The sequence below is a fragment of the Gobius niger genome (genome assembly GCF_951799975.1).
Source record: "Gobius niger genome assembly, chromosome: 17".
Classification (NCBI taxonomy): domain Eukaryota; kingdom Metazoa; phylum Chordata; class Actinopteri; order Gobiiformes; family Gobiidae; genus Gobius; species Gobius niger.
The window spans coordinates 18965540-18989483 of record NC_136868.1 but is presented as its reverse complement, the minus strand read 5'-3'; the positions used below and the strand labels follow the sequence as shown (position 1 = coordinate 18989483).

The window sequence follows — 23944 nt, the reverse complement described above, 5'->3', positions numbered from 1 at the left end:
AAATACAGGAAAAAAGAACATAATTTTAAAGATCAAAATCAAGCATTTGCCACTTAAACTTACTTAGAGTGGAAAAAGTAGCAAAAATATATGTTTTACTCAAGTAGGAGTACAGATACAAGTAGAAGTAAAAATTACTATATGAAAAAGTACACTTTCTTCAAAAAGTTACTCACGTATGTATGTACTGTATGTATATGGGTCATTCCATCAAAACTCTTTACTCTTTAACATCTTTAATAAAGTATAAAATGTGTAAATTGTAGCTTGAACTACAAACGAATCACTTGATCACATTGTCCACTAAGAGATCTAATTCTTTTTACTGTTTCTATGAAATAATTGCAGTTTTATGTCATTCCTGTTGCCAAACTACAAAAACTCTCCACATATTAATGGTTCAGTCCAGTGACATCACAATCAAGAAGTTGTAACATTCAGAAGAGACTTTCCCACGATCTAAACCAGCTGGGTGTCAAACATACAGCCTGCGGGGGCTGATCCGGCCCGCGAGATGATTTAATTCGGCCCTGCCCTGTAGAGCACTGCTCCAGCCCATTCCTGTGCGGAGTTATGATTTTTTAAATAACCAGAATACTCATTCTAGCCACTAGGGGGCATTACATTTAAAAAAAGGAAAGAGTTCCACACGTGTCCAGCAGAGGGCACTGACATAATGAGAGCTCAGGATATGATCAACACATTATAGCCACGTGGTGAATGAACAGTCCCAGGACGGATGTGGCTTCAATAACAGCTTACCACCACAGAGTGTGGAGTGAATGAATAATGACTACTATGCAGTACTTTGAGGAACTTGTGACACAGGCTTGTGAAGTGCAATACAAGTGTAAGCCGTTGTTATTAATGAAGCTACAGTTAAGTTGGGGCTTTGACCAAATCACACCTTATTATTATTCATTTATTGAGAAAATGTTCTCTATTACATGCGGCCACCGACCCGCCGTGGGAGCTGAATTTCGTCCCATGACCCAAAATGAGTTTGACACCCCTGATCTAAACCAATCAGTGACTCTCTCTTCGATATTGTACTCTATGAACTGTTTGTGGACATTTGGACAGGGGGGCAAATATCATCCATCATTCCTGTGATCAATTGTTGGTGTGTAAATCCAAGTATGTTCTGTTCTAAATGATTTCATCAATATCCACAAGAAATGTTGTTTCAGTGGGTACAGCCTGTGCTTCTGTGTTACTTAGTATTAGCCTGCAATTGGCAGTCATTCCTGTTATCGTCATTCCTGTTACTATTCTGAGGAAGAGATATAGGAAAAAGCCATTAAACCCATACATTTTTGTACACCTAAACATATCCCAATTTAAAAATATAAAGAAAAATCTAATAATAATTCGGGGCGGTTTTAAAGCTGAAAAGGCACCGATATGGCGGAATGACCCTTAAGTATGTATGTACGTATGTATGTGGTTTCAGTGGCAGTATTATAGGCAGAGTTTGTTTTTATTTCAAGTTTTATTTTATTTAAAAAAAAAAAAAAAAAAAAAAAAAAAAAGTTTGAATAGTTTGGAATAGAAGTGAATCAAACAAACAAATAAACAAACAAACAAACAAACAAACAAACAAATAAACAAACAAACAAACAAACAAACAAACAAACAAACAAACAAACAAACAAACAAACAAACAAACAAACAAACAAACAAACAAACAAACAAACAAAGTAAGGTGAGCGCTCTGTTCCTGTGACGTCGACAGGAGGAGAGACACGGAGCCAATCCGCGGGTAGCGCGTGCACGCCTCAGATTTATACAATGGAGAAGGTGTGCGGCTCTCGCTCTCAGCCAGATGTCCTCTCAGAAGGATTTAGAGACGCGCAGCTGTGGGTAGCCCTGGAGAGACACGCTCTTTAATCCACACAACGAGCCCGCTAGTGAAAGTAGGTTGACTGCATTTTTTTCCAGGGCTAATCATGTTGAGGTTTCCTTGGCGGGCTATCGACAGATGCAAACAAGTTGGTTCAATTTTTCTAATTTATCTTGTGATAATTGCTCATAAATCACTGTTAACTTATAATTCCACATTTAACATATTACGCTTTTACTAAATGACTTATAGGAGCGACAGCTTGCTACAGTAGTAGTGTTTTCTTGTGGCATAGCTAGCTCTGACAGCTACAGCCAACGTCCTGTTTGTGATGCCTCGTGCACTTGTCATGTGAGCCTAATTTGACTCTCAGCTGTGTTTGTGTCACCGGGATTCCTTGTCATTATTTTCTGTCAAGGTATTGGGTCTTGTTCATGTCTCTGCTGCTGCTGGGGCACTCAGCTGCTTTTTCTGACCAGGCTTCTGTTTACGTCTCACTTTAAGATGGACACTGGGGAAGAAAGTCTCCTTCGGTCCCGCTGTAAAGCCATCCCTAAAATGCCAATTTTCCCTGATCCCAAGGCCGCCATGGGTGATGAGGGATCTGAAGTTGAACACAGTCCAAGTAGTGAAAACTACACAAAAAACAATGGTAAGAACATTAACAATGTCCAGTGTTTTTATTTTATTTTATTTTATTTATTTCTTACATTGATATGACACAATATGTTGCCTATTCCCTTATTTTCAGTTCAGATCAGCACTTGAAGCTTCAGACTAGCAAACGACAGTATAGACAAAAGACAGTATTTTGTAGTCTAACAATTTTGATTTAAGTGATATTTAAAGGCCACATTTAAATTTTAACTATTGTTTCTTTTGAGTTTCAATTATCAATGTTCACACTCCGTCTCTGTTTTACTGTCCATAATCATTTGTGTTCCCTGGCACAACCTGGTACAACCTGTGTTACAAATGGGGTGTGCCCAAAGAACTAGTTTGCCAAAACTATACCGACCATTAACTTTGTTTGCATGATTTCCTTTCCACAAACAGGAACATTTGAAGTGGAACATGTTATAAGCAAAAAACTGCAGCTAAAAAGGAGGGCAGAGGTAAAGAATCCTACATATAGTACATACATAATCATGATCAGGATTATTATTTTAATACTGAATCAATAGTGACATCAATCATGTGTGTGTTGGTAATTATCCGTTCAACAGCTGTTTTTTGAGAACTGTGAACTGATCATTTTGACCAGCTTCTCCTTACTTTTTAAAATGAAAGAAGAAGCATATATTAATCTTGTCCTTTCCATATCTGATATCTACTTTATCACTGTGACCTGTGATTCTCCTGTAAATGTTTAATCTCTATGTGGCTCAGTTCTTGAAGAGTGACCTCATGCGTCAGTTCGACAGCCATGTCAATGACTTTATGGACAGTATCATCGAGGAATCTGCTAGTCTGGAACCTGCCCCTGTATCTAAGGTCTTCTCCCCTCCCCTCTCGGACAAGGAGAGGAACAAACTTGGGTACCTCTTAATAGGGCTGGGCAATATGGACCATATCATATCCCGATATATTTAGGTTGAATATCGATATACGATATATATCCCGATATTTTTTCCGCAAAGTGTGAAATGAAATCTTAAGTCAAAGTCAATTTTATTGAAAACTCACTATAAAATGTAAACATAAACACTGTATAACAAAGGGCCGTAAGATGCACATTTAAATAAAAAAATATCTTAAATAAAAATGGCCTATAAAATAAAAATGGGTCAATCTTTTTCTGAGGGCAGCATGGTCAAATGCTCAGTTTAAGATACACTTTTTATAACATCAGCTTGAGACTACCTGTTTCTTTTTGTTAATGGCTTATCTGAATTTGAACTATATCTATATATGCGGTCTGATTCCATATCTCCTTTAAAAATATATCGATATACCTTAAATATTGATAAATTACCCAGCCCTACCTCTTAATGCTACGTACCACTGACAGTTGATCAAATCTAAAGTTCAGACAGTTTACTTTCATCTGTTTGTTTTCAGGCACTTTCGGCCCCCCCATGGCCAAGGAAAACAGTTTGTGAATCGAAGGTCCCTCTTAGAGTAAGTCGGGTTGGGGGATTTTTATTATTCATTATTATTTTTATTCCATATGATGATTTTTTTTCTTGTTTTGTTTCTCAGTGAATTGTTTGAGGTGAACCACATCAGGACCATATATCACATGTTCATTGCCCTCCTCATTCTCTTCATCCTCAGTACCCTGGTGGTAGATTTCCTAGACGAAGGCAGGTGCGGTCGAGCAAACACTTTACCTGTACATCCTAAAAGTTTGCAAATGTTGTGTTCCGGGTAACATTGTGATTTTCTGTTATCTTTCCTTAGACTCGTTCTGGATTTTGATCTGCTTGTCTATGCCTTTGGACAGTTTCCTTTAGTGGTGTGCACCTGGATTTGCATGTGCTTGTCTGTCCTTGTGGTGCCATACGCGCTGTTCTACTGTTGGTCGCAGACTCAGACTGGCTCTTACAGTTACCCCAGGGTCTGCAGTCTGCTGTTTGGCTGCGTTTACCTGCTGTTCCAGGTTCTGGGTCTGGGATTCTTGCCCACTTATGTTGTTGTTGTCAACCGTTTACCTCCTGCGTCCCGCTTCATCATCATCTTGGAACAGGTAGTTATTATCTACAGTATATTTCTTAAACGGCATACGCAACAAAAAAAAGCAATATAGGCAAGGCATGTTTATTTATACCGCACATTTTGTACACAAAGCAACTCAATGCGCTCACTCACTCGCTCGCTCTGTTTATTTTATAGGTCCGCTTTATTATGAAAACCCATTCATTTGTTAGAGAAAATGTGCCAAAGGTTTTCGTTTCCACTAAAGCCAAGAAAGGTATGTCACTTTACTTTTGCTGTCTTAATCCTTCTGTCTTGTATTTTATTAACACTAAAGCATCCACAATATTCATTTTACTACTGTTTAGACCCCAACCCACTGGTCCCTCAGGTTTCTCATTATCTCTATTTCTTATTTGCGCCAACGCTAATCTATCGGGATCAGTATCCAAGGTAAAAACAACAACATTACTATTGGTATATAAGATAAAGTAATATGTTTTGCATTGAAATCAAACCATATTTTTCCTCAAGGACCCCAGTGATACGATGGGGCTATGTGGCCACAAAGTTTGTTCAGGTACAACATTACCACTGTACTGTTTGCATGAGCACAGTGCTGACGTCACCCTTTGTTCCCTTAGGTCCTGGGTTGCCTTTTTTATGCCTATTATATATTCGTGCGACTGTGCATCCCCCAGTTTCGCAGCATCCGCCTACAGTTCTTCGACCTGCGGGCCATGGTTCTCTGCGTCTTCAACTCTATCCTCCCAGGTAGAGCAAACGCCTGCCGATTGTTTGACTCTGGTGTGAAGTTTCTGTTGTTTTCTGTTTAAAAAGATTCTGGACGTTGTCTTTTGTAGGAGCTTTAGTGCTGTTTTTGGGATTCTTTGCCTTCCTTCACTGCTGGCTAAATGCGTTTGCAGAAATGCTTTGTTTTGCTGACAGGATGTTTTATAAGGTACAAAAAAAAGCCACTTACTATTTTATTGTAATTTTATAGTAGTACATATTTACCTTTTTGTCTTTTGTTATAGGACTGGTGGAATTCAACCTCTTTTGCCAATTACTACCGCACGTGGAACGTAGTGGTACATGACTGGCTGTACTACTATGTGTATCATGATTTCCTATGGGTTAGTTGTGTAAACATTTGCACTTTTAAAGACAATTAAATGAGATTACTAACAACGGTTGTTTTTCAGATGTCACAAAAACGATTTCGAGCGGCAGCCATGTTTTTTGTGTTCACGGTATCTGCTGTGGTCCACGAATACGTCCTTGCTGTCTGCTTTGGCTTCTTCTATCCTGTACTTTTCTGCCTCTTCATGTGCTTTGGAAGTAAGAAAAAGAACACTATAATATAACAGCGGCTCTGAAACTGTAGTACGCACGCTTCCTCTCTGCACTTCTGCTTTTTTGCTTGTTTTTGACACAATAGGTGGCGTTCACAATTTAGAATGTGATGATGTCATAATGTCAGATGGAGGGCAGGGCCAATACAACTCTATGGGAGAAATGCAGTTTTTGTAAGAAATCTCAAACAAAAATTGACAAATGTTTTTTCTCATCAGTATTTGATAAGGATTGAATTCACAAACCTGTGATATTATTTTTACGTCTAAAAGTCCTTTCTATTGGACAACATTACAGTCATGTTTTCGCATATTGTCACCACTTTTTGACGTTTTTCTGAGACAATAATGGGACATTAATTCATATGTGCTGACAGAGGAGGTAATGAACTTAATGACCGTTTTTGTTTCATGTGGATAAACATATGCATTTTGTCAGTTACCACAGTTACCGTCAGTTGCCCTCCACCTCAATTTTAAACTATGGGCTCTTTAGAATGTTGTGATGTCTCGTGAACGCTACCTATTCTATTCATGTTATCCGCCTTAGTTGGGTTAGCCCTTGTTTAGCAGTGACTTAGTAATGGTTTAGCCCAAGTTAAGACTTGTTATAGACATGTTTTAGTGGGACTTTCTTAATTGCTACTTTGAGAATCTTTTGCAGACTACAGTCATGTATTACAAAAAAGTATATTGGACACATTTCATATTGTTTATAATATACATATTTTGCAGTGATGTTCAACTTCATTCTTCATGACCGAAGAAAAGGCCCCATTTGGAATATCATCATGTGGACATCCCTGTTCCTGGGCCTGGGTGTCATCATCTGTCTGTACTCTCAGGAGTGGTATGCCCAGCGCTACTGCCCTTTGAAGGAGGTCGGTTGTTTTACCCATATACGTATTCTGACTATTCAATTAATCACTTAAGACTAATTGTTTTGTCTCATAGCCTACCTTCTTTGAGCTGTTAAAGCCTCGATCCTGGAACTGTGAGAGACGTACAACGGCAGACTAGAACCTGCATTGCTACCCGGAAATAGCCAAGCTGCCTTTCTTACTGTTGTGACTTTTGTATTTGTGTTTTTATTCTAATGCACAAGAACAACAATGTGAATGAATGTTTGAGTAGACACCAACCAAGAATTTGTGTGTCACAAAGGTCTATAAATACCCAATCAACTGCTTTACCTTATTGTCTTAATTTGCAGTAAGTGAATCAGATAAAAGAAATTGTTTTGGTTGTTTATTGAAATTGTTTTTAGTTTATCTTTATAAACATTCACCCACACGGGGAACATTTTTATATTTCATCATGTGTGTAATTTTAAATGGCAGCTAGAAACAGTTTCAAGTATTACTTCAAACATAATTATTTACAGTTTAAAGACTTTTTTTTTTTTTTTGCCAAAACACTTCACAGTAAAATCCAAATGTTGGATTTCATACATAATGCTGCTTCAGACACTTTCTTACTGAGCTTAAATTCTTGAATTACAATTTGAAATCAGTGATTTTCTGGGATTTGTTTAATACTCTAAATGACCACTGGGAGGCAGTATATTAACTTGATTCTTTTAGCAGTAAACTTTTCCATGAACTTCAGTGCTTTCACTTATTGTTGTTTTACTTCTATCATAGGTTCCATTTCTTATATATTATGTTAATTGAAATTACTTGAGATGTATCTGATTATAATAAGTTATTGATAAACTGGATTCTGGAAAGTAAATTATGCAAAACAGCACTTGCTTTCTCTTTTTTTGCACCAGTATCCACCATGATCACTAATCACTGCGATTGATAGGTCACGTGATTAGGCATCAATATGGCAGCTCCAGCAGCAGCCGCTTCACGTGTCTGAAAAAGACCGATGGAAAATGAATCATACATATCCGCCCGCACTTGATTTAACTGGTTTTACCTTATGTTGTAAATTAAAAAATATACATTAATATTTACATTATACACTTATTTTATAATTTGTTTGACAATAGGAAACTTGTAAGCTCACCCCGACAGTAGGATGGTAGTTGGGTCCCGGGCCGATCCGTGTACGTAGAGTGGAAAGGCGGAGGATAGTGAACCCCCCTGACTTGTGCACATCTCCTGCTCTGCGGTAAAGATGGCGGCGGCAGAGGGGGCGCGCAGTGGCCGGACAACGCCAAAATCCTGCTGAAAGCTTTTGATTTGTGGGAATTGGCCTCACGTGGCACAGTTCAGTCATAGTCGAGCTGCATCTCGGCTGTAAGGATTGAGACAACCAGAGCCACGCGAAAGCTTTGTGCTCTTATTGTCAAAGGCAGGGTGGGTGGGTTTCCCTCATAACTGCTAACAGGCTAATAGGCTAGCGAGGTAGCAGCACTGTTTAGCCTTGTGCAGAGAGAGTGGGGAGGGGATCCTCGGGAAGACTGTCTAGGCCAGGCCCAGGCCGCTCTACTCCAGGGGAATGTGAAGTAGACGCAGAACGGGATTTGATCTTCATTTTTACTCTATCAGACGGGATGGGACAGCAGGTAGGCCGGGTCGGCGAGAGCACCTCGACCGGGCTCCAGCCACCGCAGCAGCCCCACACGTCTCAGCCGCACCAGGGGAAGGGGAGTCGGAGTAGCGGCGCCGGGAGGAGACCCCGAGAACCAGGCAGTGCCATCGGGACTCCCCCCGGCAGGTCTGCTGTGGGCACTGTGCTGGATCCGGGGGTCAATGTCTTTACTTTTCATTCAGGTGAGTGGACCGCTGTGATTGTTGTGAAGTCTCCTGGCCGCTACTTTGATGCGTGTTTACTGCGGATTAGCTGCTGCTTCTGCTAACACAGACCTCTGACAAGAGAAAACTGCTGTTTAAACTTTCCTTATTCTCTCTCTTTGACATACGTGTTTTGTGTTTGCGGTTGTTAAGCAGGGGGGATACAAATGTCCATTTGGTCTCAGTTTTACAAGAATTGTGATGTGACCAGATGCTCCAAAATGGTAGACAGGGATTTTTAAAGGAAGGAAACCATAGTTCCACTTGTAATGTACGATGCCTGGTAAGCAATAATACTTTCCTTAGGTGATTGGGCAGCATTTCCACCCTATTAACTCTATTGAAGCCTCCAAAGGCTCGTACTGCAATCTGGAGGCTTTTACATGCTCAGTTGCTTCCTCTGTCTATCTAACAATATATTGTACTGTACTGTGTCCCAAGGCTGCAACGTTGCAAAGGAACCTGACTTTAATGCCATTGCTGGAGTGCGTGTGTGCACTCTTTATGAAAAGTGTTAAGACTCACTAAAACATATTTAATAGATGATAGAGTTGGTGGGGCGCCTGCCTGCACTTGCCAATGTTATGATTGGTATACATGCTGCATTGACTGTCATACTGTACTGTTGACATAACTTAGGGCATTGTATTGTTCTGAATTCCCACAGCTTATTCATCTTGTCACTCATAACTCTGTTTGCAGGAGTACAAGTTAATAGTATAGGTATAAATCAGATACTTGCTGGTAGATATGATGCTGAGGTTATTGCAATTTGTAAAAGCACTTTCCAAGGATTGTCATATATTTCCACATGTACAGAATTTCGCCATTATCTCTGTAGCCACTACAGCTACTTCTGCATTCTTTATTTCAGGACAAAGCAAAATCGTGACATGTCGGCTCTAGTTTGCTGCTGCTGAGCTTCCCTTCCTCTTTTCCAGGGTTGTCTTGCTAAAGCTCTTCAGTAAGAGAATTTGTCTGTAAGAATTTAAGTTTGGCACCATGCTGATAAAAGCACATCATGGTCACCCCATAAATGTGTTGTTTTGTCAGAAGCTGTGTGCAGGTTTTCTTATGAAGTCATTGACCTTTGTGTGTCCCTTCATTCTCAGAGTTAATGCAGTCTATAGGATACAAAAATAATAATGTATTACACTTTTTGCCTTTATGACCTGTATATTCTTGGCTCTATTGTGACCGTATGCATTTTCATGGCCTTTCTGTGTTCAATAAATAACTAGGCACTATTTTAACCGGATCATCAAAATTGGGGCAGATCAAGAGATGAGTGTGTTTTGGCGCCCGCCCTCATACTCAGTGTAGATGCTATATTACACAAAGCTGTAAAGGTTACCTTAAGAGATGCAATGATCCAAGAACTTAAGCCGATTTGCATCTTCAGTGAAATTAGATTAGGCACATCCAATTAACTGTGCACTCTGTTTGGTAATACCTAACAAGACAAGGTGTCATGGACTTTGTAAAAAGAGATTTCACTTGGTAAGGTTTACCCACATTTTATTTGGATGATGACTTGAGAAAAGTAATCTGAACAGGTTGTTCTATTAGGCTCGTCCAGTGACTGCACCCAACCACCAGGAGGAGCCACGGTCGACCTCTTGATGGAGCTAGTGCAGTTTCAGGAGGTTTACCATTATGACCAAAGTTAGTGCCATGAAATCAGTTTTATTGAACACTAACCGTCAACTCTGTTTAGAAGACATTTGGATAATCCTTTTACAAATGTAATATTTATGTATTACAAACATTAAACATGGCAAACATAAAGCTGACACTGTCTATAACATTACCCGTGTGGACTTTGTAGCTTTAAATGTATTTATTAATTTGATTCATTTTAGGGCAGTCCTTTTCCTAAAGGGAACCTATTGTACGTTTTTTTTATGTAGCAGATGAAACAGGAGCACCCGAATGAAACCTGCTCAGAGAACAAGCTCCGCACAGAAAGCAGTCGGGACCTTCTTGCTGTGTGTCAAGAGCACTAATCAATACGCCACCACAAATCTTCAGCGGCTTTTATTGTAGGTTTGGATCGAGGACATGGACTGGATGCACTTAGTGCAGATCAATGCACTGTCCCTTCCCTGAACCTTACTCTTAAAATGTGTTAATTAAGAAACTGCTGTTAACCTGTGATGACATGGCTGAATGAGGTGTAGGGTGGATGGATGGCACTGCCAGGTTTGTGTGCGCTGTTGATTTGATTCCAGGATCCAGATGTTCACATTATCTCTACAGACTTGGCTCTAGACGAGCTGTGCTAATTCTGCTCGATGGCATATCCACAAGTGCTTTTTTAAAATCATCTTTATAGGATTGTGTTGAAAGTGGTCGGTCACATCGGGGCATGGCCTCACACATAGTCTTTGAATAATTTTTTTCACTAAATCATTGATTTCTGTACATATATGGTTGTTATTTTGTGAAAAAAATGACCATAAACAAAGTTTATTGAATACAATAGATGATTGTACTAGAGCCGGGACTTTGCAAAAATACAACATGTATTGTGAGTAAAGTACAATATTATGGTTCAGTATTATAGGAAACTGCAATGCATTACCGTGAATTAATTTAAATGTAAATGTAATTGGGGACATCAGTCAAGTTTCCAAAAGTTAGAAATTGCTGTAACATTTTTATGAGGGGTTTGTACCACAAGCCCTTTAGTTTAAACCTTTCAACACCAAAGCTGGTTTTAACAATACTGACACTTGCTTTGTGTGTAATCACCAAATACAATGTACATGTAGCATAAAATATTTGATGATGTAGTGTTAGACAAACCATGCCTTAGATCAGGGCTGTCCAAACTTTTTTAATCAAGAGCGACATTAAGTGTAGACGGTATGGAAGGTCACAGATGCTCAATGCAGTTTTTCAACTGGATGCATTCACGGGGCAAGAGGTTTAAACCGTTCTTCACACAGTTACTTAGAACCATAATGACTGCTCTGTCTCACAATTATATATTTGTTTTTGAGGGCCGCAAATTGGCCCCCAGGCCATACTTTGGGTACCCCTGCCTTAGAACTGTGCTCTCTCCTCTCAGGCAGCGTTCATCTCCATTTCTGACTGTGAATGCAGTGGAGAACTGCAGCCTCATCATTACTATCAAGCATTGACATACATGGTTTCTGGGAGGATATGCGTCGATACAGTATTACGATACAGTGCTGCAATATGGTATTTTGTCCCCGACCACTGTTAACGAATAAGAGTCATTTCATCCTCCCTCACTGGTGAGTTTGGGTATGTGGGACATTGGAGAGATAAATCTTTGGGCTACTGTCCGATGATTACACTCCTCATTGTAAAGCAGCTTAAATTTACACCCCGGGCCCAGATAAGCTTAACCCCCTACACACGCATGCAGCTCATCAGACTCCAGGATTAGTCTTGTGTCTGTGTCATGGACTGTCTCGTCATTCACCTAGACCTGCTCCGATCTGCACCTTTGAAGCAGTCACTCTTGTGTTGTGTCAGAGAAAGACGTGGTTTTGAAATGTTCAAAGGATCATTGTGTCTGCCACTGTTCCTGTGCACTTTGTTTATTTGGTAGATCTCTTCCAAAACTGTCTGGGATTTAGCAAGTTGGTTTAATACTTTACAGACTCATTTTCTGTTTGATGTATCTGTTGAGCACCACATACAGTATGCCTGAGGTTTTTCTTTGTGGGCTGATGGCAATAAGCACTGCTGTGTTTTGGAACGGTTATGTAGCCAATTTATATAAGTAAATAAATGATAATATGCTTCTATACTGTCAATACAGACGACTGTGCTATATCAGATGAGTATGATTTGGGAAAATGACTTTTAAGACGGTCCTGCCACCTACAGAGCAGTTGATATACAGGACATTCAACATTGTTGATGTCAATGTTGTGTTGTGTTTGTGGTCTGAACATGATATTGGTCTGTCCAATATCCTTTGACTTAGGGCTGGGCGATATTATGTTGATTGATACTGATTTGTTTTATTATTATTTTTTCTATAAGTTAATACACATAGCTTAAATGAAAATGTATGTTTTCCACTCCAGTATCATTTAAAAAAACACAGTTTCCTCAAGTCCACAAAATTGAGTGTAGATTTGACCAAAAAAAAGCTCCATGACAATTATTGAGATGCCCCAAAATTGAGATGAATTTCTAATAATTGCCAAGTGCTATAATGCCTGATAGCCCATGACAAAAAGTCAACTCGGTTTTATCATCAGCTTACCAATTGAAATAGTGGGCTTAGATTAACAATGTAGTTGTCTGTTGCAATGTTTTTATGCTCAGCTACTTAAGTGTTCAAAACGTGTGCATTAACTTCACCTTTCCTGTAAGCAGGAGCTTTAAATGTCTTCACATTGGACTGACACATTCAGTTTGATTTTGGCTTTGCTGCCAGAGGAGCTCTGACCCAGCGCTTACTGTAGCAAGACATTACCAATCATTAACGCTTACAGTTGGGGATGCCTGTGGCAAGTGCCAGCGGCTGCATTTGGAGGCCATTGCAACCATTTCCGTCCGTTTTTGTGTGTGGAGTTTCTTAGTCAGAGGAGTTTGCATCAGATGTGAGGTGGAGTCTTTCTGTTGGCTTAGGCATGAATGAACAGGTGTGTTCTCTGAAAAGATGTCAGTTGATGGATTCTAGGGCGGCACAATATGATCATAACAATTACATCATGAGCTGATCTGTGAATTTGGACAAATCGAAATAGTGATGCTTTTCTCTTAGCCTATCTTTCTGAAGCAGCATTTAAATGTATGTCATGTCTTCTGGCAGCCATTTGTCTCCTTCACCGTGCTATGTGCTTTGCGCTGTTTGCTCATTGGACTTTACATCTTTGGCCCTTTGAACAAGAGAATTGGATGATTCTCGAAACGTCGGGCAACTATATATGAAAATGTTCAGATGAAATGTTTACATTTTCAACATTGCTTGCTCATCTGCTTTTTATGACAATTTTTATCTCTCGTTGGGCTGTAGGATAATAATCATTCCCGATTTTGAGAGAGATTGTTGATTATTAGTGTTTTGTTTTGTTTTGTATTAGATTTTAATACTTGGATGTGTTTTGTTCTTTGGTTTATCTGACTGAAACTCCTCCTGACAGCTGCAGTGGTTTGGCATCAGCATGTGCTTCTTAAGGCTTTGGTCACCTTTTCCCAGCTGTTCCTTCTTTGGGTTCAAGCATTGCATGTCCTTCCAGCTTCACACAGCACAAAGCCCGGTCTCTTCTGAGCACACATGCGCCATGCAGTCACAGTGTGCACATACTGGAGGCACACGACGTGCCCCATGCAGACCAACTGCCCCCTCAATCAGCCCTTTCAGCCATGATCTCAGAACTAATGTTTGTGTGAAGCAGTTGTACTTTTTACAAACAACACATTTTATCAGAATTATGTAATTATTATAATCGATTAATCTGAATCAGGTTGCTTCAGCTCGAGAACATCTTTGTAGAAGATCTATGTATTTGCAGACTTTAAATGAAAGTCACAGTAATTCAGTTCTGTTGAGTAACTGCTAAGTGTTGGTAATAAAGGGCAGCACATGATATGTTTCTGACTATCAATAAAGTGATTACTAAATAATTTAATCTATTTTGAAAATTGATAAATGACAAATAATCCAATTTGCTGTTGCAGTCCTATTTCTTTTAATAAAAGCTCCTGCTGATTACATGCTCAGACTGTAGAAGATTTGCGTTCTATATATACAGTATGTGTATATATAATATTTTACTTATATACAGTATATTATATATTATACCATCAAAAGTTTGGAAACGACTTTATGTATTGTAGTTTCTCTTCATTCAAATATGAATGAAAAAGGGTTAAAATTCTTGCTTTTTGCTTTGATTGTTGCTTTGCACACTTTTGACTTTGTCTCAATGGGCTTCTCAATACAATAACCAGAAATGGTTTTCACTTCACAGGACTGTTGAAAACCATTTCCGATTACTGCCTTATGAAGCTCATTGAAAAAATGCCAAGAATAAAGGGTGGCAACTTTGAACAATTTAAAATAGTTATTTCACCCTTTTTGTTTCCTACATAATCCCATGTGTTCATTCAGTGTCGTTAATGAGAACCACACAATGTAAATGCTATTGAAGATAAACAGTTTTTAAGTTTGTAGATGTTGTGTAACTTGTACTCAAGACCCTGAGACCATTTCTGATAAACTCTCGATTATAATGTTCTCCTGATGTCTGGTGTGATGGGCAGAAATGTGATATGAGCTGCTCTGGCAGTTGGCATCAGCAGTTGTACAACTGAACACAAGAAAATGACGGTCGTTGAGGCTTGCCCCCTCTGAGGACTGAGACCTGCCATCTGCTGTAGGCCACAGTCACACATTTCACATTCATCTCAGCTTTCACCAAAGACTGGACCAATGGCCCAAGGCTTAAGTGTATAGATGTCTCCGCCCCTGTCACGCTCATGTCCCAACTCCTGCTTTCACAAGTGGCTGTTCATTTCGTTACTGAGCATTAACCAAGAATATGCCATGACTCTGACTTTTCTGTCAGAGGTTTAGAGGTTCTAATTTTTAATGGATAATCAAACTATTGGAGTATTTTTGATTTTATGGTCAAGAGGTTTTTATTTTATGCTAAATTCAACTAAACTGCTCAAAGCAAACATGGCAGATACATAATTTAATTTCAGTTTCATCGAGATGTACTGGGAGTTGTGGCTCAGCCAGGTGACAGCCAGTGCTGCAATGCAGTGCATGCTGCTGCAGAACAAAGATGAGAAGATTTGCAGTATTTAACCAACTATGTAGATGGACCTTTGGACAATTTGACCTTGAATTCAGTTTGTTTTCATGAGCAAGAATGAGTCTTTTTAATAAAGAACTGTTCTAGTTTAGCTACATTGTATTTGAGACAATGTAGCTACTGTGACTTGTGCGACTCTCTTCATCTTGTACAATCCCTGTTTTGTTCTGTTTGGCTAATGTGCTCTCCCACTCGACTACAGTTGTTCAGACATGCAGTCAGTGTCTTTGGCAGCTGCTGCTCTGTGGCGCATGTTCCTCATGCAGTTGTGTGGGTGTGTTGTGTAGTTACCATAGTGTTTACAGGTGGAACTCCTCCCCTTGATTCATTTTCTTATAAAAGTCACCAGTTCAGCCTCTGTCACTGCATTGACCAGGTGTGCTTCTAACCACATTAGTACTTTGAAGTGATGCCTTTAAGGTGCTTACAGGCAAACAGCAGTTTTGAAGAAGAGTGGGCAGCTTTGAGTAATCTCAAAACAGGATTCAAGCTAAACAATGTAGTCAGTGGACAGATAGGTACATGGATGACGAATAGAGGCCGATTAATTACATATTGTTGGTTCTGTTATTCTTAACACTTTACCTGCTTTCTTTCCAGAAGTGCTCCACCGACCATTTGGCCTTGACTCTGCAGCGCTGACGGAGGCAGTGCGATGGAGCTCCAAGGAGAACTTGCTGGGGGCAGCTGAGAGCGACCCCAATCTCTTTGTGGCACTTTATGACTTTGTCGCAAGTGGAGACAACACACTTAGCATCACCAAAGGTAAGAAATGCCCTGCATCTAAGTCACTTATAATATCCCACCAACTGCAAGCAGAAATGCATATTTCACTTGTGCAGCATAAATCTTGTATATATTTGTCATTTTCAGTCAATCTATTATCCTTTCATCAATTATAGGCATTGTGTTGCTCAAGATTTGCTGGATTTCCCATTGAACACATGTTGAAACTTTAAATTAATTTTTAAACAAATGTTTATTCATCCATTTATTAAGAGAGCGAATATATGTGAGGCGAACAGTAAATAGTAAATGTCAGCCTAGTAACTAGTAGTTGAAAGGATCCCTTTTAAAACAATACCATGTGATTAAGAAACAGTTTAATAATGTGATGCTACACTAAAGAGACTTTCCCTCGACCTCCAGCCCATCGTAGCGCCTCAAATCTCAATCTGACGTCAGAAATAGCCAAAATACCAGTCACTACATGCCTGGCTTTGCTAGATCCCTGTTCACCCAACCCTTTCATTGTTGAAATGCTTTTCACGTAGTTTCAGCGAGTCATGTCTAAACCATGACTCACTAAGCCTGTATAGTGTGTGGAGGATCTGATTTGCAATGCAATACCCCGGTGTTCTGTCTGTGTTCAGGTGAAAAGCTGCGAGTGCTGGGCTACAACCAGAACGGTGAATGGAGTGAAGTGCGCTCTAAGAATGGCCAAGGCTGGGTCCCTTCCAACTACATCACCCCTGTTAACAGCCTGGAGAAACACAGCTGGTACCATGGGCCTGTGTCCCGCAGTGCAGCAGAGTACCTGTTGTCGTCTTTAATCAATGGCAGTTTTCTTGTCCGAGAGAGTGAAAGCAGTCCAGGACAGCTGTCCATTTCTCTTCGTTATGAGGGGAGAGTCTACCACTACCGGATCAACACCGCATCTGATGGAAAGGTAAACATCTCAAAGTTAGTTGTGTCGTTTCTTTCTGTTTTTTTGTTTTACTGACCATTGTTGGTGTATTTTATTTGTAGGTATATGTGACATCTGAAAGTCGATTTGCCACACTGGCTGAGCTTGTCCATCATCACTCCACCGTGGCTGATGGCCTGGTCACCACTCTGCACTACCCAGCGCCCAAATGTAACAAGCCCACCGTGTACGGAGTGTCTCCCATCCATGACAAGTGGGAGATGGAGCGCACAGACATCACCATGAAGCACAAACTTGGCGGGGGCCAGTATGGCGAGGTCTACGTGGGCGTGTGGAAGAAGTACAGCCTCACAGTGGCAGTCAAAACACTAAAGGTCACTAGTGATGTTTTTCAAAATCACTTTCATCCTTTTTAGATATGGTCTGTTTAAACCATCCCATAAGGAAGCTAGTTGATGATGTAACGCTCTCTTGAATCTGATATATTGTTACCGCCACCTACTGGTAGACTTATCAGGGTACAGTGTGCTGCACAGTAGTGTTTCCCAATCAAAGGAACGTGAGATCTTACTTGGGATACTTTTTGGGATTTAAAAAGATGAAGTTAAATACCATTTGGGTATTTGCAATTCACTTATAAATATTTGCCTTTTTTCATGACAGGAAGACACCATGGAAGTGGAAGAGTTCCTGAAAGAAGCAGCTGTTATGAAGGAGGTTAAACATCCAAATCTTGTTCAGCTACTTGGTCAGTATTCATAAAAATACTGTTGAAATCTTTTACAACTACAAAAAAAAGTGTATTTTTCTTAACCAAACTTTTGACACTTTGTTTTTTGGATCAGGTGTTTGTACCTTGGAGCCTCCATTCTACATTGTTACAGAGTACATGCCCCATGGGAATCTACTGGACTACTTACGAGATTGTGACAAGGACGAAGTGAATGCTGTGGTGCTGCTTTACATGGCCACACAGATCTCCTCTGCAATGGAGTACCTGGAAAAGAAGAACTTCATTCACAGGTGAAAAAAAAAGTAGAAAATGTATTCAACATAAAAAAAACACTTTTTCTCATATGGCTTTACATTTTTCAGAGATCTTGCTGCAAGGAACTGCCTGGTTGGTGAGAATCACATTGTAAAGGTTGCTGACTTTGGCCTGAGCAGATTGATGACCGGTGACACCTACACTGCTCACGCTGGGGCCAAATTTCCAATTAAATGGACTGCACCAGAGAGTCTCGCCTACAACACTTTCTCCATCAAATCGGATGTCTGGGGTTAGCTTTTGTTTATTTTTAAGGCATGATAACGACTAATCTCCAACCTTTCACTGTTAACTTGTGTGTTATTCCTCTACAGCGTTCGGTGTGCTCCTTTGGGAAATTGCTACGTACGGCATGTCTCCATACCCAGGAATCGATCTTTCCCAGGTGTATGACCTCCTGGAAAAGGGTTATCGCATGGAACAGCCAGAGGGATGCCCACCCAAGGTCTACGAACTGATGAGAGCTTGTAAGTCCCTTCTTCTGCTTAATTGCTAAATTTAAGAAAAACTTTGTACTTAATTAAACCATTGACTTATTTTTAGGTTGGCAATGGAGTCCTTTGGACAGACCGTCTTTTGCAGAAACTCATCAAGCTTTTGAAACCATGTTCCATGACTCTAGCATTTCTGAAGGTATGTTATTGCCTCTTTCTCATTGAGTTGTTGGTATTGCTATCTTCTTAAATACTTAAATCATTTTCTGTCTTTGTCGTTTGCAGAGGTAGCAGAGGAGCTTTGTAAGACCGCCTCCATTGGTCATTGTGGACCACTGAATACATTTGGCCACAACATGCCTATGCTTCCATCCAAATCTCGTACCCTTCACAAGCACACGGAGAACAAAGAAAACATTGAGAGTGTACTTGATGGGCGACTGGACCACAGCATCCAAGGCCACTCAGGTACAGATAAACACATGGTCACTTCCAGCCAACAGCCCTTCATGTCTACAGTCCCCGATTCAGTGACAACTCTGCAGCGTCGCCAAGCTCGCCGTTTAAAGAGAAGAGCCGTGATTTTTCCCGAGTAGCTGAATGTCTCTTAATAGATATGACTTATGAATTTCTAGGATAAAAATTAGAAGCTGTATTTTATACCAGCGGAGAATAATTTATTGAATTTCATGGAACTTAAGGAATTAAAGTTGGCATCGTAGGATTTGTCTTGGTGTGTTTTATTCATGTGAATAACCCAGCTATTAAACTTGAGGTGTGTTTTTGTTTTGTTTTTTAAATGTGTTCATTCAAAAATGTATGTTTCTGGATTGATTTAATTAGATTTCAAAGACAATACGTGCATGTTAATTGTTCCATAATTTAGGCGGCACAGTAGCGCAGCAGCCAGGCGGGGCCTTTCTGTGTGTGCATGTTCTGCCTGTGTACGTTACATCCGGGTGCTCCGGTTTCCCCTACCACTGAAAACATGAACAATAGGTTAATCCTACAGTCAGTTGATTCTGACCATTAGCCAGGCTTTACATCCAGACATGGATCCCCCCAGGCCAATTTCCCTACAGGAATCAATAAAATATGTTTGCCTTAACTTAACACATCACTAATCACTAATTACAATAAATTAATAATGACAAAGAATCACAGATAATCTTTTTAATTTTTGTTGAAAGCTTTTCAAAACTAATCAGGGACATGTGCCATAACTGAAGATAAACCCAATATAACAGTTTGTGTGATAAGAAGTTAAGTATAAAAGTTAAAACCAATAATTATGCTCTTAAGTATAAAAGTTCACTTAACTCCTATACTGGGAACGCCTAATTAGAGTAGTGTACTATCATTTTCATAGTTTTCATTTAGCCATCAAAGTTAGAGCCATTTCATTCTGTAGGTGTTTTAATAACAGATCATTTATGGTTATATAGTTGATCTAGCACTATGATGCTACTTTGTATGTGTTGTTAGATGGCGGTGGCTCTCCAATATTTAAGATCCGCTAATGCTTTGTGTTTCAGGATGGGCTTCCGCAGTTTTAGGAAGTGATGGTAGAGCAAGCTGCTCCCCAGCTTTACCAAGGAAACAGCAGCCTCGTGATAAGTCTCCCAACAACCTCTTGGAGGATGGACAGGATATCGGCACATTTACTAGAGATCGCAAAGGAGGGTTTTTTAGCTCCTTCATAAAGAAAAAATCCTCCTCGTCGTCATCTCAGCTACAACAGAACCTACCAACCCCACCTAAAAGAAGCAGTTCCTTCAGAGAAATGGAGACGCAGCCTCATAAGAAATATGAGCCCACAGCTGATTTTAGTGCTCCCCTGCCTTCACCGGACAGTCTCAGTGGCTTCTTAGCTTCACCTTCTCACTCCCATGTGGAGCCAGCACAACAGTCACGCTGCTGTGGAGCTGCTTTTGGACAGAAACCCTCTGGAACGGGGCTTAATTCACACATTACTAGTGTAAGCAGTTGGAGTGGTTTAGCAGGTTTTTTTACCCCAAGACTGATCAAAAAGACCTTAGGTTTACGGACAGGGAAGCCCACATCATCAGACGAAGGGACTAGTTTAGTGGGAGGACCTAAACCCTTCCCTAGGTCCAATTCTACATCCTCTATGTCTGCTGGGCTCCCAGATTTAGAGAGAATGGCTCTGACTTTACCTAGAAACCGCAGTGCAAAACCACCTCTTGAAAGAACTGCCTCAACAACATCTCAGCCGGAGAATGGTGCTGCACGGCCCTCAGAAACTTTGCTGAGGAGACTAGATGAGGGGACTGCTCAAATCAGGGATAGGCCTAAAGCGAAGCTACTACCAAGGAGTACTGTTGGTCTAAGGGGACCTGCTGTTGGAGGGGAGCTGGGAGACTCTGAAACTTTGTCACGGGTTCGAGAAGCAAGAGATGATACTGGTGCAGTCCTGGATCGGCAGCAGAGTTGGTCATCTCCCTCTAAAGCTTCTAATCCAAGTTCTTCACCTAACACAACAAGCGCCCCAACTCACAATCATAAAGTTCCAGTGCTTATATCCCCCACCCTGAAGCACAGCCCAGCAGACGTGCACCTAGTCGGTCTAGACTCGCAGGGGAATCGTTTCAAACTGCTGTCCGAACAAGCAGAAAGAGACCGACCTCGGCTGGTCAAACCCAAGTGTGCTCCTCCACCACCACCCACGCTCCGCAGTCTGCCACACTCTAACAGTGCAGAGGGAGAAGAGCATGTCGGAGGGTCTCCTGTAGAAACAAATGGAGACACGTTAAAAAGTCAGAGATCCACACGAGGAGGAACGACGGGTCGACCGTCAGTGCCTCCACCGCAAGTGCCTCCTGTTTCTGGATCTCTTGCAACTACCAACACTACCCCCACCAAAATGTCAAATGGAGCTACTACAACAGCCTCATCCAAAGTAGCACTACGGCGAACCAGGCAACAAGTAGAGAGGGTGCCACCAGAGCGGGTGAGCCGTGAGACTCTGCTGGGGTGTGCGGAGTGCCTGAGTAGCGCTCTCAATGCCAGCTCAGAAAGTCCATCCAGCAGCCAAGTGCTGGATGCTGGCCACCAGCTGCTAGACTATTGCTCAGGTTATGTAGACTGCATTCCTCAGATGAGAAACAAATTTGCCTTTCGAGAGGCAGTTGGCAAGCTAGAGCTTAGCCTGCAAGAACTAAGGGCCTCATCAACTGTGTGTGGAGGTTTGAACAATGTGGGGGCCAACACTGTACTGGACAACCTGCACAGCTGTATTAAAGAGATTAGTGATGTGGTACAGAGGTAGTCACAATGACTGATGTAGTCAACTCGTACAAGCCAACAATGTTTGAGAACAAACACTATGTACCTCTGAGAAGTCAGTGCTAATGTTTTTTATTTGTTTACAGAAATCAGTTTAATATGCCAGTGAACTTGGTTTGTACATATTACAGTGATACCAAACAGAAGTCTCACTGTAAACTGAAAATGTCAACTGTTGTGTGAAATCTCACTCATTATGTTAGTGTTTCTTGTCAACACTAGTCAACGTTTAAATAGCCACTTCCACAGCAGGAGTTGCTTCTCTTAAACCTCTTCAGGTGTCAAGTTCTGTTTTGGTTGGACTGAGTACAGCATCTTTCCCATTATTTTGAGGAAACTGATTTAGGTCAGAGTTAATTAACTCCTAATTTGAAGCTGTTCAGTGATTATTTAATGTGTTTCCTTATAACACAAATTGGCCACGGTTAAACAGCTATACATTCTTTATTGGCCTTAAAACTATTAAAACTCAGTGCCACATGAATGGGTAAAATTCTGTACTTTTCAGATCATTTATTTCCACTCATACTTACACTCAGCATTTCTTTGTCTAATGGGACCTAAGAGTCATTTTGGGGTGATTGAGCACAGGGTTGTTAGGGACAGTTTATCCACTAAGTGTCCTTTTAAATATGGACAGTGTCTCTCTGTGGCCTTGTTATGGCCTCAGTGCCTCAACGTCTTCAATTATAACTACAGACAGAGAAAATGGCTTACACCATTCTTACAGTACTGATTTCTCTACAAATAAACTGCAGTATGTCTTCAGCACATGAGCGAAATGTATACTGTTGTGGTTCCAAGAAGTTCTTGGGGAATGTGTATGTTTGAACTTGAATTTTAAATTATTGTTTTAATTATGAGCACAGGTTTATTTGAAAGAAATTTGTTTAAATATGATTAATTTCATATTGATGAAAACGTTGTGTATGGTTATACCATAAAGATTTATGTATTGAAAGACTGAGGCCCATTCATCCAAATCTGAATATGTGATTTATGAATGTACTTTTTTTTTTGGGGGGGGGTAGCTTTTTAACCAGGTCAGTTCATGTGCATGCATCTTTAATATATATTTTAAGGTTGCGTTTTATTTATTACCTTTTTGGTCTAATGTCACCTTACCAAACACTACAAAAATGCTCAGTTAATTATCATAAATGCATGCACGTTTTTGTACATCCACACAAACCACACATCCCTCTAAATTAGCAAGAAGTTCGTCCATGCCTGAGCTCTAATTTTGATGTACACTGGAAAAGACTTCAGTTGCTTAGTTCATGACACATGTTGGATATGAATAGTTCTATTGAAGCAATGCAGGTCCCTACCTTAAGTCATATCAATGTTGACCTGGGTTGTCCTGCATTGGTCATTGATGTACTGCTTATACTCACTGTGATGGTCAATTTACACAAGGATTCATGGTGCCTTTTTAAAGTTAATTCATGTACCAAACACAATCACTGCAAAAAGTACGCTTCTTTCAATGTTCATGTTCTTATTTGCCGTGAGATTGTGATCAAAAGACCAATAACGTTTCTGTACAGCTGCCAACTTGAAACCCAATGGTGCACTTTGTCTACCTATTTTTATTCTTTTTTGAAGCCATTTCCACATTTTTCATTGTGACCTTCAGTATTTTCTGTTCGAACACTAAATCTAAGCTGCTCTTTTATTGCCAAACAATCCCCCCCCCAGTTTTTTTTTAATTTGATAACAATACATCATTTTTTTGTTACAGTACACAATCTTGTGAGAAGTGTAAAGAAAAAAAACAAAATCTCAAATGCAGTTTCTCATTTTTGCATTAAGTCTGTTTTGTTGAGGCCTTTGTTCTGAGAACATATCTGAAGTATGTGTGTACAAATCATTATACCAAAGGCCACTTCTTCAGACAGATGAGTGCAATCTAATTCAACACAGACAACGTAATATGTGAATTTCAACAGGGATGAAAATGGCAAATTTTCACTTTTTTAAATGTACAAATTATATATTTTGTGTTTTCTTTTTTATCTTTATTTAAGCTCACATTACTGTGAAGTTCTGCTTATTAGTGTGAAGCTTATTGTAAATAATAAAGATATTAATTATGATTGTGTTCTTCTCTT

At 40.1% G+C, this 23944-nt stretch overlaps 2 protein-coding genes across 4 annotated transcripts; both read left to right on the top strand.

Annotated features, from left to right (window-relative positions):
- The first annotated feature begins 1795 nt into the window (after positions 1 to 1795).
- Positions 1796 to 7056, top strand: soat1 (sterol O-acyltransferase 1). The gene is made up of 16 exons (XM_079574440.1): positions 1796 to 1916; positions 2348 to 2495; positions 2900 to 2958; positions 3233 to 3381; positions 3905 to 3964; positions 4046 to 4153; positions 4247 to 4532; positions 4679 to 4757; positions 4849 to 4933; positions 5015 to 5060; positions 5125 to 5254; positions 5344 to 5441; positions 5518 to 5616; positions 5686 to 5821; positions 6571 to 6716; positions 6790 to 7056. The coding sequence occupies exons 2-16, from the start codon at positions 2348 to 2350 to the stop codon at positions 6853 to 6855; spliced, it is 1695 nt and encodes a 564-aa protein (XP_079430566.1). The 5' UTR covers positions 1796 to 1916; the 3' UTR covers positions 6856 to 7056.
- A 901-nt stretch (positions 7057 to 7957) lies between these two features.
- Positions 7958 to 23872, top strand: abl2 (c-abl oncogene 2, non-receptor tyrosine kinase). 3 transcript variants are annotated; one of them, XM_079575200.1, is made up of 11 exons: positions 7958 to 8561; positions 15998 to 16159; positions 16768 to 17063; positions 17144 to 17416; positions 17706 to 17790; positions 17888 to 18065; positions 18138 to 18322; positions 18405 to 18557; positions 18634 to 18723; positions 18810 to 18992; positions 20060 to 23872. In XM_079575200.1, exons 1-11 carry the CDS (start codon positions 8342 to 8344, stop codon positions 21811 to 21813), a joined length of 3579 nt encoding a protein of 1192 aa, XP_079431326.1. In that variant the 5' UTR covers positions 7958 to 8341; the 3' UTR covers positions 21814 to 23872. The 3 variants fall into 3 exon arrangements, with proteins under 3 accessions (XP_079431326.1, XP_079431325.1, XP_079431327.1); XM_079575199.1 differs by having other exon boundaries at positions 15995 to 16159; positions 20060 to 23871; XM_079575201.1 differs by lacking the exon at positions 7958 to 8561 and adding an exon at positions 15574 to 15912 and having other exon boundaries at positions 15995 to 16159.
- Positions 23873 to 23944: the final 72 nt, after the last annotated feature.

What these genes read in the sequence shown, in the direction of transcription:
- soat1 (XM_079574440.1), top strand. Translation starts at nt 2,348, where the DNA reads ATGGACACTGGGGAAGAAAGTCTCCTTCGGTCCCGCTGTAAAGCCATC. An exon ending in CTTCAACTCTATCCTCCCAG is followed by an intron (nt 5,255 to 5,343) that starts GTAGAGCAAACG and finishes TGTCTTTTGTAG; the next exon opens with GAGCTTTAGTGCTGTTTTTG. An exon ending in CTGACAGGATGTTTTATAAG is followed by an intron (nt 5,442 to 5,517) that starts GTACAAAAAAAA and finishes CTTTTGTTATAG; the next exon opens with GACTGGTGGAATTCAACCTC.
- abl2 (XM_079575199.1), top strand. Translation starts at nt 8,342, where the DNA reads ATGGGACAGCAGGTAGGCCGGGTCGGCGAGAGCACCTCGACCGGGCTC. An exon ending in TGTCTTTACTTTTCATTCAG is followed by an intron (nt 8,562 to 15,994) that starts GTGAGTGGACCG and finishes CTTTCTTTCCAG; the next exon opens with AAGTGCTCCACCGACCATTT. An exon ending in AAATCTTGTTCAGCTACTTG is followed by an intron (nt 17,791 to 17,887) that starts GTCAGTATTCAT and finishes TTTTTGGATCAG; the next exon opens with GTGTTTGTACCTTGGAGCCT.